Consider the following 20,446-nt stretch of genomic DNA (forward strand, 5'->3'; position numbering starts at 1 on the left):
CATTTTTTTCCTTCTGAATATCTCCTGCGACAAATTATTCTAGCTACGGTTGCTTGCTCGAACAAATCTGTATAATTCGGTGTCATTTGGCACAATTGTGGACATTATTACCCACAGGCAAAACTGAGGACATTATTGGCCATAGTAAAACTACGCACCGGTCCATCTTTGCACGCGAACATATGGAATACTCCTAAGTGTAAAGTTGTACATATAGTGTGAACTATATGTGGTACATGATGTGAAACGTTTTAACTGTAACAGCTTCAATTAATACAATCAGGTGTTCAACTTACAAATTGACGAGCACAGATGAGAGACTCTTAACTATGCATGTATGTATTAGGAACACGTACACAATTTAAAGAGCACTATTTATGCACGTCAACTTGTGAGCGAAAAATATGATCGCATTGAATAGGACGTTCTCAGTTGGGCGTATCCCATCTATGCACATGAACTTCAAAATCTGATCGTATGAATTGAATGCGCATAATTGGGAATGTTCCATCTGTGCACCTACACAATTGAAAGTGTTTTAACTATACACGTAAGAAGTTAGTTGGGTACCATATGTGCACGTGTAAATTTCGACGTACACAGTTGGGAGTGTTCCATCTGTGCATGTGCTCAGTTATGCCAGTGACCAACAACGAGCATGTTTGTTCCTAGAACAGCTATACCCCTTTCAAACAAGACGTACTCACTTGGAAGTCTCCCATATGTGGCCGTGAGCAGTAAGGAGAATACAATCTGTGCACGTGAACCGTTGTAGAGTATCAACTGCACACGCCGAAATTTGGACTACACCGGTGGGCTAGTACACAGTTGTACCTCTGGCCAACAACGTGCACAGTTGTGCACGTGGCCATCGACGTGCATAGTTAGGCCCGTGCACTAAACTCTAAGAACTCTAAGAACTCAAAAGTTTTCGGGATTTTGTATAGTTTGTTTTTCTCGAAATGTTTCGTTTGCTCGAAACTTCTACGCAGCTCGAGCGTTTTAAGTATTCTTCTGTCGACAAAAAATGTTTAATACTTTGAGATAAAATAACATGTGGTTAATTTTTAATTAACCTAATATAATTGAAACTATACAAAAATTCGTACCCTCTAATTTCGCTATGCTATACCTACTGTAATTTCGATATTATATAACTAAATATTTTCGAATAAGCGGTTAAGAGTAAAGAGACTTAATTATCCGTGTACCTTAATTACCAATGTGTGTATTATTTTGCATTCAGAAGTAAAAGTTCTTTCTGATAAAAATTATATAAATCTAATGCGGTTAGATTGTAAGTGCGAAAGTGATAAATTTTTCAGTTGACTTATTTTTCTAAAATAATAGTTAAAAGATGAAAATAAAATTAGGCGTCATTGCGAACTGCCAACAGCACATTTTATTATTTTTAACGGCAATTTAAAAAGCATATTATGATACAAACATAACTTTACTAAAACACGCCAATATTGAGAGTAAAAATTTTCTAGCATTTATGAAGTTCTGATGAATTTATTACCACTATTTGTTTTTGTTTTGGCAAGTTATGCATTTGGTAACAAATTCCAATAATTACTCCTTTAAACCTGTGAATGAGCTGCTGAAAAATTCGTCATTTTTTTGCACTTTAAAACTTTGCGCATAACTTTTGTAGCCTTTTGGTAATAAAATTTTCTACACTAACAGAAAAAGCAATGTTTTTGCACATTTTTAATACGTTTAAAAATAAAATTCATAACCTTTTCAGCGATTTTATTTCATAAGTTATGTATATTTAAGTGTCTCGCATTTGGACAAATTTTTGACGAAGTTCCTTCAACCAGGACGAGATATCACACAATCTGGCTTCCCTTACTGCGACGGCCACTTTTGCCGCATTTTGAATTGAATGAGGTAGTATTTTGTTATAGTGACATATTAAAAATATTATTTATGAGCTCCGCGTGTGCCCTTAAATCGTTTATTAATTCTAAAAAAGAACTTAAAAGTATTTCATTGCAACCTGCAATTCGAACCTCAAATGTTGCCAACTGCTTAAGAAAGTAATTAAATAGTTACTCCTAAATTCAATTTTCTAATACAAATTAGTGAGTATGCATTAAAATTTAACATTATAGATTAATATTAAATATTATTAATAGTGATAACAATTAATATAATAAATTTACTTAAAAATTCAACAGATTATTTGAAATTTTTTGTTTCTTGACTGAAAATGTTTTTTTTATTAATATTTCAACTAATTTTGTTGAAAATTCATTTTTTCGTTTGAGAATTTATCTCTTTAATTCTGAATTTCATCTTTCATAAAAAAATGCAACTGTTGGGTTGGAAATGAATCTGTTTATGTTTTGGCTTCAACAGTTTTATTTAAAATTTGATGTTTTTTTTAAATTAATTGAACTGCTTTCAATTTGTAATTAAAGTTTTTCTTAGTTAAAATATGAATTATTAAATTTTTTAATAAGAAATCACCTTCTCTACTCGATAATTTAAATATTAGGGAAAATGATACTACATTGTAACGGGTTCATCATTTCATTTAAAAAGTTGACTGTTTGATTGTCAATGAACTTTTTTGTTGAAAATTCACATTTTGCAGTTAACAATATCACTTCCTTGTGAAAAACTCTTGTTTTTGGCTCGAAAATTCAAGGATTTGGTACAAAATTATTTTATCTGGTTAAACATCAACTTTTTTGTTGAAAATTCATATTTTTTTGTGTGAAAATTATATTCTTTTGGCAGAAAATTCAAGAATTTTTTCGAAATATATTCTTTTCTTTTGAATGAAAAATCTTCTCTAGTTGAAAATTCATATTTTTTGGTAGAAATGTTATCTTCTTTCATTACAAGTCGAACTACTATGTAGATAAAACTTTTTTTTTAAATGAATTCGACTGTTTTTCATTTATAATTCAAAGATTTTCTGCTTGAAGTATAAATTATTTTATTTTTTATAAGAATTCATCTTTTTGATACAAAATTAGTGTTTATCATTTTAAAATTCAACAGTTTCTTAGAAAATTGAAGTATTCGATTTATCATTAACTTTTTTGTTGAAAATTAATAGTCTTTGGTCTGGAAATTATATTCTTTTAGTAGAAAATTCAAGAATATATTTAAAATATTTTTTTAAATTGAAAATTGTTTCTTGTTTGAAAATTCATCTTTTTTTGTAAATATTTTATCTTTTTTTATTATAAGTTGAACTATGTAGGTGAAAATTTATGTTTTTAAATGAATGCGACTGTTTTTAATTCATAATTCCAACATTTTTTTAGTGAAATGTAAACTAGTCTATTTTTTAATGAGAATTCTTTTTTTTTGTAGAAAATGAGTCTTTTTTATTTTAAAATTAAACAGTTTATTAGGAAATTGAAGTATTAAAATGAGAATTATCTTTTTCGTTGATAATTTATATTTTCGGTTTCAAAATTTCAATCTCTACAATCAAAAGTTAAAATTAAACAAGAAAAATTATAACAGTTTGAGTTATTGGGATATTAACTTAGAGTTATAAGTTTTTATTTATACGTGGTTTAAAAGATGAAAAATAAAAAGTTATGTTTTAAGCAAAATGATAACATGGAGATGTGAATTTTTAAAAAAAATAAAGAAGAAAAAAATGTCTTATGATTTATTATAATACATTCTTTTTTCTTAATGTATTCTATAATTGTAAGTAAATTATATCATTTTAGTTTGATGAACCCCATTGGATTTTCCTTGTCCTAGTATTGGCTTCTTGTATCCCATTTAAGAATAAACCTAAAATTCTTGTTCCCCTAATAGGCGATCTGACTATCTTCAAAAATATGCATATGTATTAATTAACTATAAAATCAATAATGTATTTTCTGTTCTAAACAATAAAATGTGTCATATTCGGATTATTTTTTCTACCTCAGAGTTTATTGTTTGTAAATGTGCCTTATTAACATTTTAGTTAGGAAGAAAATTCCAGCCATGTGTTCAATTTTATCAAAAATTATTTGGTTTCACTCTGCTGATAATAACATTATGAGAGTAAGGACTACCGATAATATAAAAGGGATCGATTTCTGAACCGAGTCAAAAGGAGATTACCTTCTGCAATGTTAGAACATGAAAGGCGGACTTACGTCTTGATACCATATGATGCTAGTCGGCGGGGGGTTGCTTTGGACGTCGCAAGCCAATTTTAGATCGTCCCCTTCCCTGAGGGTGTCCAGGAAGTAACCCGCGGCCAGGTGGGCTACGGCAACTGGAGGGTCTGCAAAAGAGAAAAGCAAGGAAAATGACTAAAATACGCTTTACGATAAAACTGGACGTCAGAGATGGGAAAAGTTTTCCTTGAGCAATGTAGAATAACGGGTTTGATGGATCCTCTCCCGTTCATCGTTCAATGTCACTTTTGAGGTTTGCTTCTCGCAAAAGTTTATGAACAACCCATTGCTTTTAACTCCAGAAGCAATACTTTTATTACAATAATGCATGCAGCTTAAGATTCAGTTAATATCAAAACAATACTGTTTCGTCGTTGAAAATCTTTTTTCTGTATAATTTTATTATAAAATAAATTATACATTTTTTTAATTCTCTGATCCCTATTGATACACATAAATATGTACGAAATTGGACTTGGAGAATTAATAAAAATGTGTTGGTTACGTCAGTTACTGAAGTTAACTTGATGGAACACTATTATTCGAAAGTCATACTTTAAGGTATGCCCTACTGGCATTCATTAATGGCTATAGCAACTCCCGATTTTAATTTTTAGGATTTCGTATTTAATGCTAATCTTTATTATCATTTGCAGTATGATACTTCTATTATTGTTTTTAATACATGTAGCAACTTACATAGCCAGTTCTAGTTTACGAGATATTCACGTTAATTAATTGTGAGTATACTCCTTTGCAGATAGTAACCGGAAGTGGGTATATTTCATAATGAAAGAAAAAGTACATCTGTGCTTATGGCAGATGCCAACTTTACATTCGTTTTTCTCGAAAAAAAAGGTTTTTTGAAGTTCAAACTTGAAAAATTACCTGGAGACATATTTATCTACTTAGAGAATTTTTTTTGGTCTAAAATGCCGAGAACTCATCCAGCTATAGGTCCTAATACGTATCCGTACACATACGAGTCCTTTTCATGCGGACGCCAAATATTATTATATAACGTACAGAGTTATTTTGTCAGCTTTTCTTATTTTTCATGAAAATTAGCATAAATAATACATGCAGAAACTATAGATTGTAAAATTTGGCATTATAATAATGATTTTTAAAAGAGTTCAATGGCAATCTAGGACATAACTGAGAAAATAGTATCATTGCCACAGCGATACGAATGAATTCTTTTTCCATATGATTTTTAAATATGACTGCAAATTTAATAATTGACATTAGGAGTTAAAAACATTAATATTTTTAATAGCAGATTAAAGTTAGAAAAACTGACATTCACAAATTAAAGAATATAGCCGCAGTTGCAATGACTAGCAGTTTGAATAACATAAGTTGGAAAATAGGTGAGAAAAATTAACATTTTCAGTGGGAAGGGGCAGTGGAATGAACAACAATTAAATGTAGTGCTGTGCGAAAATTTCCATTTAAAATAGGAAATTCAGTGCCAAATGAAGTCATATTCTAAATCTTATCATTTGTTTTATCATGCAAAAAGATCTCCTTTCTGCTCGCCGGAGACCCGTGTTCGATTCATGCCAACGCTTTGAGGAATGCAAATTTTTTTCTATTTTCCGAAGTAAGGCTTTCCGCACAACTGGGCACGTGTACCGTTGTGCAAATTCCATCTGGGCACATGCACAGTTGGATACAAATTAGTGAAAGGGCAATTCATTTTAATATACTTTATTAGTTTCATTAATCAATTGGTGGAACCTTAAACTTGTAGAGTGAGTCTAGATTCCGCTTTTTTGTGAACCTCGAGCATCGTGAACTTGCCGCTAGAAGGAAAGTGTTGGTGGCGATCGCTATTTTCCATGCATGCTCGAGTAAAAACGCTTCGACTTGAGTTCGACTTGGTTATGTCTTGAGTTCGTCTCCAAGACATCGATGTCTGGCTGCGTCTCAAAACTGTATCGAGACATAGGCCTTCGTCTTACTTTAATAGCCACGCAGGTAAAACAGCGTTTACTTGTCTTGAGTCGAGCCATGTCTTGACTAAGACGACGTGTACTTGACTCAAGACGAGCCTTGTCTTAGCTGAGATTATCGATCCTTTTTTGGCTCATAAATGAGATTAAAATTGATGAATGAAAAATTTGTAATTATTAAATTAGTGATTTTTAATTTTTAAATTCAGAATCGGTGGATCTGAACGAGTATAACCCATAAAAGTTTTCTTCAACAAAATTAAAATTGTAACTTTCTAGAAGGAGATCCTTTTAGAAAGTTACCTTTTTAATTTTGTTGAAGAAAACTTTTAAGGGTTATACTCAAGCAACATTTTCGGTATCATCATCAAACAAGTCTAATACAAGTGAAAATCCGTAAATAAGTCGATTGAATATATACATACGGTATAAAACAAACAAGATTGTTTAATCATTAATGAAGATTAGCTTTTATGACAGTCAAAATCACCGTTTTTGTTAGTGCAGGTATACGCTCGAAGTTACGAGTATAAACTGCACGTGTTTAAGTCATGAAAATTCGACTCAAGAGATGAATTTATGCCTTCAAGATAGAGAAACTTGTCTTCAAGACATAAATTGAAGTCTGGCCCCGTCTCAAAACTGAGACATGCTCAAGTCGACCTTTTCGACTTCAGCATGTCTTGATTGGGGGAAATTCAAGTTGAACTCAAGTCGAAGAATTTTTTTTCGGGTGCACTCTGTCACAAAAGCGGTTCACATACGTACAATTTAAAGCTCTGTAAATCTTAAAATACGTCTTTTGCACCTCCACTATTTTATCATCTGCAATTTTTATTTACACCTCACTTATCTCTCCTTCGATTCTTTCTCTCTGTTTAGCTCTTTCTATGATTCACTACCTCTCCTCACTCGACAAACTAATCATTATAATCATTATCAAAATGATACTTTATGTAATGAAGCTCTTCTCGAGGCTCTTTTATTAAATTGAATTGAAATCTTCTATAGGCATATTGATTGCAACATAATTTAAGCTCAACAGAAATCTGAATTTTGAGTTTTAACAATAAAATAACCATTATTAATTTTTCTATTATTATAAAATTCGAAAACTCCAGCGAATTCTCATATAAGCGGCTCTTGTATTTCATCAAGTTGTTGAAACTTCAGAGGAGAATCGACTGCGGTGGATCTTTTTCTGTTTTATTCTTCTTGTATACGTATATAGATGTTCTTAATTAAAACCATTTCATCCTACTTTCGGCGAGGGAAATAAAAGATCAAGATCTATCGAGGGAGTTCACTCCCCCTCCTCCTTATAACCCCTTTCCACCCAATCCCGCCAACTAACCTCATCGTTCCCTTACGACTTGAGATTACGGATCTTGGCTCCTTTTACTGGTCTTTACAAAACTCTATAAAAAGTACGTTTCGCGCGGAAAAACTTCGCAGTTCTTCTTAAGCTGAGATACTCTCAATATCATTTTCCTTCTTTCTTCGGCATGATTTTTCATATTTCTCCGTTTATCACAAGAGTTCCGATTTATCTCCAGGGCATTCCTCACACTCCGATATGAAAAATCCGTTGGCGCTGAAAGTACCCCAGATCCGTACTGTCGAGAAATTTAATTTATAAAAAGAGTTTCTTGCATTGTTCCAGATAGAATTTAGAAAACTAACTGTTCGCCCAGCCCCGTGGCTGCTCAAAAGTTCAGTCACTAACCATTTCCGTTTATATGAACTAAAGGCCAATCACATGTTTCATATGCAATTCCCCAAATTCGTATTAAATGTATATTAGAAATTTTTATAAACAGTTTATCAAGTTCTTTCTTGATGAAAAATGAAAAGAATAAGTGCTACTTTAGGTGATATAAACCCTTTTTTTAAAAGTTAAAGATACCCCCTCCACAACTTACAAGGTTTCAGGATAGCTTACATTTTTTTTTAGAGTGCTCAATATTCATGCGTACCCACGGGCCTTTTACATTAATATGGTATTTCATACAGGAAAGCTCCATTTTGAGGAAAATGTTGATAATAACTCTGCTTATTGTTATCCTCCTAAAAATTAAGTTTCACCCACACGTTATGAAATCTTGAGAGAATAATTCAAGATTAAAATCTATTAACACTTCTAATCTTGACTCTCCATTCTTTTTACAGTGTCTTCGGGAAATGCCCGCATAAAATACAAATAAGATTACAAATAAGTTAAGATAAGAATTATTACAAATAAAACGAACCTTTTTCAGCATTATTTCACAAAAAATATTCTTCTTGAATAAGTAAGAAGCCTTTAAGTATGTTTCGACTAGTTTTAGAGTTTTAAACAACTAATATTTGTTAAAAAATATATTTTCTCTCTACAGCAGAAAAAGTCAGTATTTTATGGAATTATGTATTTTTTCAGAAGATATGAGTTAACTTCAGTTAACTCTCAGTTATAAGTCTACTGTATTTCAGTGCAGTGCAGTGTAGTGTAGTGTATCTTAGTATAGTCAAGCTTAGAAGGTCAAAATTTACAGAGCCAGAAATTCCTTCTACATGGTCGAACGGTCCTTCCAAAATTTTGTCGACACAGTTAAAAATACTCTCATTTTATAGGCAGCCTGACTTTTATAAGAACATTAGACTCACTATCAGGGATAACTATGGTATCCCTTTCGGGATGGTCAATACGCACATCTTGTTTTCACTCATTTCGACCATCTACGGATGAGCAGCTAAGCCATCGCGCGTATGGTCAATTGCTTGATTTCTGCTCGTCAAGCGTGCGCGTGAAAATTTAAAAGTCACCTGAACACCATGCAGTAGTGTTATCCGTCAAAAAAAGAAAGTTTTTACCCTATATTAATCATGTGTAAAATGCGTGCATATTTTGAGAATTTAGTTACACCAGCTTATTCTGAAAGTACCTTTTTTAAATGAGTCATAGTAATAATAATATTTTGCATAAATAATGTGACAATTGAGATATTTAATTCTAATATTTTTTAAGGTTAATGTAAGTTTGCACTAGATTATCATTATTTCAGTAATAACTCGTAATTCCACCCTTAAGATCCGTAAGATTCGTTTAAGGACACATGACAGGGCTAGAGTCGTTGCACAATATATTTCGAGATAATTAATCATCAGAGATAGATCCATATTTATATTTCTTTATATCCATATTAAATATTAAAAGAAAAATCATATCTTCAGTTGAAAATTGATTTTCTTGTTTAGAATTTTACTTTTCTTGAATAAAAGATTTTTTTAAACCTAAAATTGAACTATTTTGTTACAATTTTATATTTTTGTGTTGAAAATTCTATTATTTTATATAAGGAATTCGTATTTTTGTCTTTTAACTTTAGAAACTCAACTGCTTGATTCTAAATTTATGTAGTTTTTCAAAAATGTATGCTTTTGGGTAGAAAATGAATCTTCTCAGTTAAAAAAAAATTAGTTTTTTTTTATTGAAAATATTTTCTAATTTTAAGGATGTTACACATTTTCAACTCACATCTAGTAAGACAATCTAACTCTTTGGGTAAGAGTTCTTTTTTTCAATGAACAGGCTACTATTATATTCTTGGTTTAGAATCCATTTCGATTCATTAAATATTCTATTATTTGTTTGAAAACGCAACTGCTTTGCTAAAATTCCATTTTTTATTCCAAGGTTTACTTATTTGAATGAAAATTGAACCATTTTTATGAAAATTCGTTTCAAGTCGGGTTGAAAGTAAATCTTTCACAATGGAAGTTAAACTATTTAATTTTTGTTAAAAAATTCATCTCTTTCAGGTAAAAATTCTAATGTAACTATTACATGTTTGGTTAAAACTTTATCATGTATATTGAATAAGTTGTAAAATCGTATTTTTGATAGAACATTAATTTTCTTGGTCAAAAATTCAACTTTTTGGTTCAAAATTTAACTATTTTAATAAAAACTCATTTTAATTTTGTTTGAAAATTAATTTTACAAACTAACAATTAGACTATTTCATTTTTAGTACAAAATTTATATTTTTTGTACCAAAGTTAAAATTTTTATTGGAAATTCAAGCATTTAATTTTAAACTAATTTTTATGGTGAAAATTCTACTGTTTTGCAGAAAATTAATCTTTTTGGCTTGAGAAGTAAACTTTCTAGTTTGGTTAGTTTGGTTAAATATTTATCAACCTTTTTTAAAGACATTTTCATTGTTAAAATTATTATTTTTCAATCAAAAAATGTAACTATTCCATGTTTGGTTGAAACCTTATCATGTGCATTCAAGAAGTTAAAAATTCTTGTATTTTGTTAAAAACTAGTTGTTTTTTTAGTAAAAAAAATAACATCAAAAGAACAGCAGTGAATTTTTGTTGCAGGTAATTGTTAAGTAGATAAAGTTAAATTTTTCTGCATTGAAACAAAACAAGATTCAATAGAGTTGTAACAGTTAAAGTTTATTCTCAAATCACGGTAAATATTACATTTTGTTTCTATCTGTGAATCTCCTTTGCTAAGGATTGAACTTTTTGGTTGAAAGTTCAACTATTTCATGGAAAACTCATATATATGGTTGAAAATTCGTCTTTTTGAGGTAGAAAATTAGTTTTGTTTCTCGATATTTTAACTTTTTGTTTGAGAATCTTGTTTAAAATTGATAATTTTTCATTCAAAATTATCTTTTTTGTTGAAGATTCATCTTTTATCGTTTAAAAATCCAATGTCTTCCAAAACATTTGATTTTTTACCTTAAAAGCTTTACTTTTATTTAAATAAAAATAAACTGATTTAAAGATCGTTATGCCAATTGATTATTTAATATTTTTCTAGAGAATATTTATGGGACGGATCACAAAGAAGAAAATCAGCTAGAGAGCAACGTTTGTAAATGTTTAAGTATTGTAGTTTCAGTATTTAAGTATTGAGCTTTCAGTACTACTTTTTTGATTAAGGATGAAATAAGGCTTTAAATGTTTGTGATACAAATTAAATTAACTAAATTAAATTAATTATTATTAAAATGCGTTTTCACTTATGTACAGTTTCTTGTACATCGCAGTTGAAAGCTCTGATTGCTCATTGGCATTTTTTTCTGTTAGGTGAAGTGCAGTCAAGTAACTTATCATATAAGTTCTATATAATAGTTATATATGATAAAAAAAGAAATGAATTTATAACTACAGTATTCAGAGAATTTAACCCATTGATATCTAACTTATAATTTATTTTATAACAATAATATTTCTAATTTATTTATTCATAATTTATGTAATGTTTTTGAATACCATAGAATATTGTATACTCCACGAGGTGTGTTCAAAAAGTCGCATGACCATCGCTCAGGAGATGTTGAATGAAGTCAATAATGATCCTGACTTTCTCAAAAGGGTTATGACTGAGGATTAATCGTGGTTATATGGTTATGACGTCCAAACTAAATCCCAATCGTCTCAGTGGAAGCATCCTGAGTCTCCAAGAGCGAAAAAACCACGTCAAGTTCGGTCAAATGTGAAAGTTTTGCTCACTGTCTTCTTTGATTACCCTGGCGTAGTGCATCAGGAATTCTTACCACAAGGTCGTACGGTCAATAAGGAGTATTACCTTCAAGTTATGCGCCGTTTGCGGGAGGCGATACGCAAAAAACGTCCGGAATTTTGGAAAAAAGATTCGTGGCTTTTGCATCACGATAATGCACCTGCTCATTCATCGTTGCTTGTGAAAGATTTTCTGACCAAAAACAGCACCAGAGTCATGCCGCAGCCTCCATATTCGCCGGATTTAGCCCCAAGTGACTTTTTTCTTTTCCCAAAACTGAAGAGACCCATGAAAGGACATCAATTTTCAACGATTGTGGAGATAAAAACTGCATCGCTGAAAGAACTCAAGACTATACCACAAAATGATTATCAGAAGTGCTTCGATGATTGGAAAAAGCGTTGTCACAAGTGTATTATATCTGAGGGGGATTACTTTGAAGGAGACAACATAAATATTGAGGAATAAATGAATATTTTTTGAGAAAACCATAAAGTTACCTTATTTTTTTAACACACCTCGTATATCTGAGTTCGTATATGAAATTATACTAATTGCATAGTACGATGACTTTTATCAATTCATGAATAGTTTTTATTCCATACTAATCATCAGTAAAAAATACTAATTCGTATAAAAAGCGTTAAAATTCAATTCACAACTTTTTTTCTGATTAATTACATTTCTAACTATATTTATACGAATTAGTAATTTTTACATTCTCATTATTTATGAGACCCCCTTAATCCGAAAATCAGGTTTTCACGATGGCGTCTGCCTGTCTGTCCATCCGTCCGCCCGTAAACACGATAACTCTCGAAAAAATGAATAAATAAAATTCATCTTTGACACACTTTTTTAGGTCCTGAAAGAAAGGACCAGTTCATGAACCAGCCATTTTTGATAAAAATTCAAAAAGTGAGCGCATTTTGAAAAATGTTGAGCCCATTTTTTCTGAATTTGAAAATTCTATGTATGGATGCTTATAGTATTAAAAAGCACAAACAATTTATCCTAATGACTTTTTTCGTTAAAATAAAAATTCTCAGAGTTATAGCGTTTTCAAAATTTTTTTATTCAACCGAAAATCAAAATTTGAAGCCGAAAAACGCACGATATGAAAAAAAGTCTAAAAAAGAAAAACATTTCTTTTTGAATGTCCGACAAGATTATCATAACCAATTCTTGGATTTTCTTCGAAAATCGAAAATTCAAATTTTGATTGCACGAAAAATAATGGAAAATAAAAAATTCCATTTGGTATCCACCAAATGGAATTTTTTATTTTCGTTAAGAATTACTTTTTGATAGAACGCTTACTTTTTGTTTTATTCGTGAAAAATAACATTGAAAAGAAAATAAATAAAAAGTAAGTACATGGAAAAGAAACGAAAATTATGAGAAAAAAATTCAACAAAACCTGTATACAAATGTCTGTCGGAAATCGAGCGCGTAGCGTGAGTGTCACGATGAGAATGTGTACCTCAAACCCTACAGAGCTTTAAGAAACTTAATCTTTGACTATAATTAATTAAGTAGACAATTCAGAATATGAAGACGCATATAAATACTGCCATCTAAAAGAGATCTTTTTGATAAAGTTTTTTTCAAGCATTCTAAATGCAAAGAATAAATATCCGAGCGCGAAGCGCGAGGTGTAATTATGTTCGAGCGCGAAGCGCGAGATGCAAACGTCGCGCGCCCTAGGCGCGCTCAAACTTGCAAGCGAAGCGAGCCGAGATTTTCGAATCGACCCGCTGCGATAATCGAATTTCCTTTCCTTAAATATTTATATTGACACTTCGTTATTATCAAGTCAATCCTTTAAAGTGGTCGAATCCACCAATCCAAAATTGCAACATGGACTGTCTGAGATAACCGAATCGACCATCGGATATAATTGAGTCGAATTTTTAAGACAAACAGAACGACCATCCGTATGTCCAAATCGACCCTTCATAATAATCGTGTCAGTCAGTTTCAGATGACCGAGACGGTGGTGCGAAATGATCAAGTCGACTTTCCGAGATTGTTGATGTGGACCTCTTTTTTAACCTTCTAGAGATAGTCGCTTTAGCAATCTTCAAGCGCTAACCTATAGTGCACCCTGCAATATGGTCTGTTTGCACATTTATATGGCCAAACAGACCTTTCATTTTTCTCCATGTGTACTGCACTAAACGCAAATTGAAGTGTTTCCAATTATTTATCATCCACATTTTATGTGCCTATGCATTAATGCAAGTTCAATGTGTATGTAAAAATCATAGTTAAGAAGTTCAATACATATGATACATAAAAATGATTGTACGATACCTTTAATATAATGAATGTTAATGAGAAAAAACTGCAAATACTGCCAATATTAGTTCGGTGAAATGACAAGGATTTGACCTATAAAGATCATAATAAAGAATAATTATAAACATGATATTCCGAGGTTCGAAATTTTTATATATATATATATATTATCCTATAAAAAAGTTTTTATTGGTATCTGCCCGAGTGCAATGGAGATAGATACGACTTGAGAAATGCAGCAATATAGCTTTCTATCAGAATGCAAATAGTCATCCCAAACTCTGATCAGCTTGCATCTTGAGATCCCTAACCAAGGAACCACTTCCTATTCAAATCGTAGATAGTTGGGCTCAACTTTCCACGAGTTTAACTCGTTGTGTAATAGGATATACAACATTGTTTGTCATGTTATCAATTGATCTAGTCACTATAGCCAATTTGAAGACCTTCGATCCTTCTTTAATGCACTAAAAATAAGTACGTGCATTCAAATAGGACGTTAAACCAATTATGAGTTAGCACTATGATTCAATTATCACAGCTGTATCAATCGTAGCAGAAATAGTTTTAGGCCAATAACTTGGTGCTAGAATGTGTATGGACCAGGCACATACTAAGTGTCGAATGAATGAAACTGCGTTGGTAATTTTTTGAAACCAATAACTTTATATGAATAATAGAGTATCTGACGATACTATTCTGCAATTTTTAAAGTAAAGTTTCTGAAATTGACAATTTGACACTAAAATATTATTAGGATAAATTCATACAAACAGATATATATATATACGAAGAGGACACACAAGACAATTAAAGACGCTAGAATTTAAATTTCACGTTGATCGAATTATAGAATCTAAAAGTGTGTAACCTATGCTAAAATTTCGATAGAACCACTATCAGGCTTGGTCAACTGTGTAGGGCAAATTGGGGAATGTTTGGGACATTGGCGGGGGGACTAAGGCAGTTTCTTCTAAGTTTCTTCCAAAATCGTAAGAAAATTTTAACAGCTATCGTAAACTATGCGGTTTTTTTAGATAAATAGAAGCTTAAGAATGTTTGAAATGGAAAAAGAACATCAAATTGCGTGCATAAATTAATTTTTCGGATAAATATTCACGTGGCCAGGAACTAGTATATGAAAATCTTGACTGTCCATTAAGTAAGTAACATTCCTTTGCCCTACTACCTAGACCCATCAAGTACTCGGGATTTAGTGATTCGTGTTTACAACATTTTATATGAAAACTCTAAGTATATTTATTACAAACATTATTTTTACAAATATTTCATTAGGTTATATTTTTTTAAAAGTTGAATGCATTTATTTTGTTCAATTTTTCACATGTTGCATATATAACCTCAAATGACAAATAACTCCAAAGTGGCAGATAAGAAATGGAATGGAAATTAAATTCTAGATTAATATTTCTTGATATAGTATATTTCTAATCAGAAACGTTCAATCGATCAGGACCAATGTAGCTAGTTGCCGCACAGCGCATTATCTTACAAGAGAAATTAGTCTTCAAGCTATTGAGTTAGTCACGAAATTTCACCATAGTTCTGATAAAAGATGTGATGATCAACGTTTTTTTAGTAGGGATGTCACCTGATACTACTATGCTTTCTCCGTTCTTAGCTTCAGCATTGACTGTGCTTGCAATATTTTGAAATTTTTTATTTATCCAGCGAATATAAAAATGCACATTAGTATTATAATAACAGGGCTCACAACTAGTCCTCTATTTCCAATGTTTTCAAAATGCTCCTCAATTTCCTCTTTTTCGGAAAATTTTTCTATTTTTCCTCTATTTTTAGTCAAAGGTATAAATTTAAAAAATAAAATTTTATTTTACATATCAAAACCAAAAATTGAATATCAGGATCATATCAAGATAAAGGGAATTCATAATTTGATCAATTTTTTATATTTTCATCAAAAAAAGCACTGTTAGAAAGTGTACAAAAACAAAAAAACAAAATCAAGGAATTAAAGGGTGACTAAAAATATGCAGAAAAAGGTTTAAAAAATGCCACGCTTAAAGACGAATCTATGCAAGATGAGTTGAATTTCGTTATGAAGAGAAATGCCAAAGCTATAGTCGTAAAAGAGTTAATTCACAAACTAGAAAACCTTTGGGATGAAGGAAAAGAAAAACGACAATAGTTAGATAGAGTACAACAAAATATCAGAAAACTACACGAAAAAACTTTGTACTGGAAAAATTACTAAATAAGGTTACAATCTAGGGACCAAGGCGATAATTCGTATATTTTAATACAATAATCGTAAGCTATGCTATTTTTATATGAAACTTTCCTATTGTTAATACAAAGTCTTAGTATTTTTTATAGTAAAATCCTAGATAGGATAAATTATTAGAGACATAATTAAATTATATAAAAAGAAAAGAAGTAATAAGTACCTAAAATAACATAACAGACTAAATTTGTAAGAGGAATTGCTATGGTGCTGTAGGAATATGAATTAAAATATGACACTTTCTATTTTTTGCATTATAGAGTAAGACGAATTCGGAAGATCGCTCTCGAATGTTAGTAAGTGACTTAGTAAGCGAGCCTAGCGTTGGACCGAGTTTAGCCGCGCGTAAACGATGTCATCCGACCAACGCTCTACTAAAATTCTTTAAATTTATTAATCACTCAATTTGGTTTGATGCAAAAATCCTTATTACCATAAATTAAGATAATTCGAAAAGTTTCAATTAAAAAACAAATTTTCCACAGAGAGCAAAAAATTATTTTGAAGCCTCGATATTAGAATATTTAATCACGTTAAGATATAGTGCTTGGAATTTCAAAAATGCCATCACTGTGAACAATTAATGAATAATTTAATGGAAATCAATGTGAGTGCTAGCATTTACTTCATAAGGGCGATAAATTTCTGGATCTCAGTATCTAGTTTGGCAGAATGGAATATCGCCGTGCTGTCGAGTTGAAGACCCGTGTTCGATTCCCATCAGCTTTATTTTAATCACATTTTTTTGTTTCAGCTTGTAACATAATATTCCTGCTTGTATATAATAATGTATAAACTATGTATAATCATGTGTACTGTACAATTGCTACTTAAATAAATATAATTGACCTTCTCAGCATGAAAAGAAAAAAACACAAACCCAAGACGACTCTCTCGGTTCCAGTTCTACCTCCCCACTCTCCCAACCCTCCCTTACAAACTGAAGTTTTTGGTGGGACTGACGTTATAACTACAATCTCCACCATACGACGATTTGATACTTAACTTTGACATGATTTCGACTCAGAAAATAAACTTATTGCATAAAGGTGATAGTGGGCATATAAGCTCAACAATAAATAATACAAACTGCAAAATAGCTTTTGAAAGGACTGGAACTTTTAATGACAAAAGGCATGCACACGAAAAATCTGTAGGTCATGTTTCAGGCGACGAATGGAGACTGAGTGGGTATTTGGAATGCTAGGGGAGTAAATGATCTCAAGGTATAAGAATTGCGTGAAACTATGGACATGAGGAAACTAGATATTTTATGTGTACCCGAAACAAAGAAAAAGGGATGCGAAACCAAAAGCATAAAAAACGGCGTATTGAAAGGCGGGTTAGAAATATGGTCAGGAGTAGATAGTGAATCACATGGTAAACAAGGAGTAGGTCTGCTTTTGAATAAAAGAGTAAAGCAACATCTCGGATACCATGGTTTTGTATCTCCCAGACTGCTGTGGGCTAGAATGAAAGTAGGAGTCAGAAGACTATTTATCATTGCATGCTACGCGACAGTTGATAGTGATCCTAGAGAAGTGAAAGACGCCTTCTGGGACATTTTAAATGACACAATAAATATTTGTGAACACGGGGAAAAAACAATTCTACTCGGAGACATGAGTGGATGGGTTGACATCCAAAATCAGGATACAGAAAGAGTACTAGGTAATTTTGGGGATCTAAGAATAAACTATAACGGAGATAAATTAGTTGCAATTAGCAATGAGGAAAGAAATAGATGTAGAAATGATTATAGACACGAAAACAGGATACTCAAACGATTAGTTAAGGAACTTAAAGATACAATTAGAGCAGAAGAAGAGATGAAAATACAAAACGACTTTCAAGGAAGCAAGAAACTGCTTTATAAAAAAATTAGAGGAAACAAAAGTACAGAATTTGTCAACATGAGAAATAGTAGGGGGAAAATGGCATATGATGCAGACGGAATACTAGAGGCTTTCAGAGACTATTTCAGGGGACAATTCGTAGATGAAGCTATACGACACCAAAACTGCGATGTTGAATACGATGCGATAGAAAACTCAATTGAGAAAGTCTGTGTCACTGAGGTTAAGGATATAATTAAGAACTTGAAAAACGGTAAGGCAGCCGGGGTAGAGGGTATTAACGCTGAAATGCTTAAACACGGTGGCGAGTGCATACCACACAGACTGTGTGAATTGATAAATTTATGTTTCTAGATGGGAGACGTCCCAGACTATTGGAACAAAGCGATTATCTTACCAACATAAAAGAGAAAGAGAGATACAAGCGACTGCACTAGTTACAGAGGGATTAGCTTATCAAGTACCGTAAGTAAAATATACTCAGAAATACTTATTCGTAGGGTAATGAAAATAACAGAAGCAAAGATTTGGGAAGTCCAAAGTCGTATTATGCCAGAAAGATCATGTACGGATCAAATATTACCTTAAGGCAAATAACAGAAAAAAGTTTGAGAGTAGGAAATAAAGTTTTCTTGTAGGATGCCTCCTACAAGCTATAGAAACAATATATACAGGTAGCAAAGCGAGTGTAAGAGTGAATAGAAAATTGAGTGACTGTTTCGATATTATTCAAGAAGTTAAACAAGGATGCGTTATGTCTTCATAGTTATTTATATTATTTATGGACAAGTGTTTAAGAATGGCTCTTTTCGACGAAGAAGGGTGTGGACCTCAAAACAGTAAGTGTACGTGGGTTAGCGTTCGCAGATGATAAGGTTGTTATGGCAGAGTCTATCGAAGACTTACCAAGAATGTTGATTAAACTAGATGCAAGCATGAAGAGCTTGGGCCTCAAAATTAACGCAAATAAAACGAAAACTATGGTGTTCGAAGAAAAAAGTGAGAAAAAACTATGCAAGATTTTATTAAATGATGAGAGAATTGAACAAGTTGATAAGTTCGTACACCTTGGTAGCTTATTTACTAGGGACGGAAAGATAGATGAGGAATTAGATAGACGCATAAATGAAGGTAAGAAGGTTATTAGTAGAGCAGTTCCCCTTATCAGAAGTAAAAATATATCAAATAAAGCTAAAATAGCCATACATAATTCTATATTTGTACCGACTGTACTATACGGTAGCGAGACATGGACTTATCAAGAAAAAGATAAGAGTAAAATTAACGCAATTGACATGAAATTCATGCGCATAATATGCGGGAAAACTCTGATGGACAAAGTAAGTAACGGGATAATTCTGAAAGAATGTGGTGCAGAAGAGACGCTAGTAGACACATGGGAAGGAAATCGGTTGTGATAGTTCGGGCATGTTAAGAGAATGCCAAATGAACGACTAACGAAATAAGTGTATCAAGTTAAAGTAAATGGCAGCGTGCCCAGAAGTAGACCGCGGAAAGAATGGTCAGAGTGTGAGAATGAGACCCTACTTAGAAGAGACATAAGAAGTCACAGAAACACGAGAGCCTGCATGAAAAAATGCATGAACATAAAAGAAGCTGGAGAAGTATGCCAGGACAGGAAAGTATGGCGGCCAATAGTTAATAAAAAGAGTGTCAGTTGAGCGAGTCACGCCTAAAACAAAAGATCTTGGCCATTAATGGACTCAAGTGGGGAACCTTACATTACGACTTTGGGAGGATCTTCACTTGGGGTGATTGCTAGAGAGATTGATCAGCAACCTGGGTCGGAGCAGTGTTACGGAACGAACATGTTATTTACATAAATAACACGAGAATTCTGGATCAATCTGAAAATTCTTCCTGCGACGCGGCACATGTTGGGTTTATTTTTTTTTCGTCTGCCAATCTGACTGCACTAATTTTTACTAAGGCGCTTACTAAATAAGCGCGCCTGTCTCTCTCGACGTTACTACTCGGAGTAGTAAACATTACAAAAGTTCCGCTATTTCCCTCCATTGCAAGCTAAAAACAGTAAAATCTAATCTGATTATTAGCAAATATTGCAGCAAAAGGTTTCTCCGTGTATCTACTGAAATGCTGCTAACAATAGGAAAGAAAAGTTTAACAAGGAATTTAATACATTCTTCTGATCTGGAGAAGAATATATATTTTTTTAATAAAAGAATATAGCATTACTTAGTAATTTACAGTACCAATATTTTCTTCAGTATTCAATGTGATACTAGTTTGATAACACTGAAAAAAAACGAAAGATAAAGTTTACGTCCACTCCAGGTGAAAAATTCACCGCAACAAAAATTAACCTTGCCGGATAAACTTTACATTAATTGAAGATAATTTCCTATTTT

At 32.0% G+C, this 20,446-nt stretch overlaps 1 protein-coding gene across 1 annotated transcript in view; it reads right to left on the bottom strand.

Moving 5' to 3' along the window:
- LOC117173711 (protein turtle homolog B) overlaps positions 1 to 20,446 on the bottom strand; it is a 510,915-nt gene that overhangs the window by 142,814 nt on the left and 347,655 nt on the right. Inside the window, exon 8 of the mRNA XM_033362353.1 lies at positions 4,128 to 4,258. Within this exon, the coding sequence (XP_033218244.1) occupies positions 4,128 to 4,258 (131 nt within the window). The remainder of the gene's footprint in view (positions 1 to 4,127; positions 4,259 to 20,446) is intronic.

This window comes from Belonocnema kinseyi, chromosome 5 (assembly GCF_010883055.1).
Source record: "Belonocnema kinseyi isolate 2016_QV_RU_SX_M_011 chromosome 5, B_treatae_v1, whole genome shotgun sequence".
NCBI classification, from domain to species: domain Eukaryota; kingdom Metazoa; phylum Arthropoda; class Insecta; order Hymenoptera; family Cynipidae; genus Belonocnema; species Belonocnema kinseyi.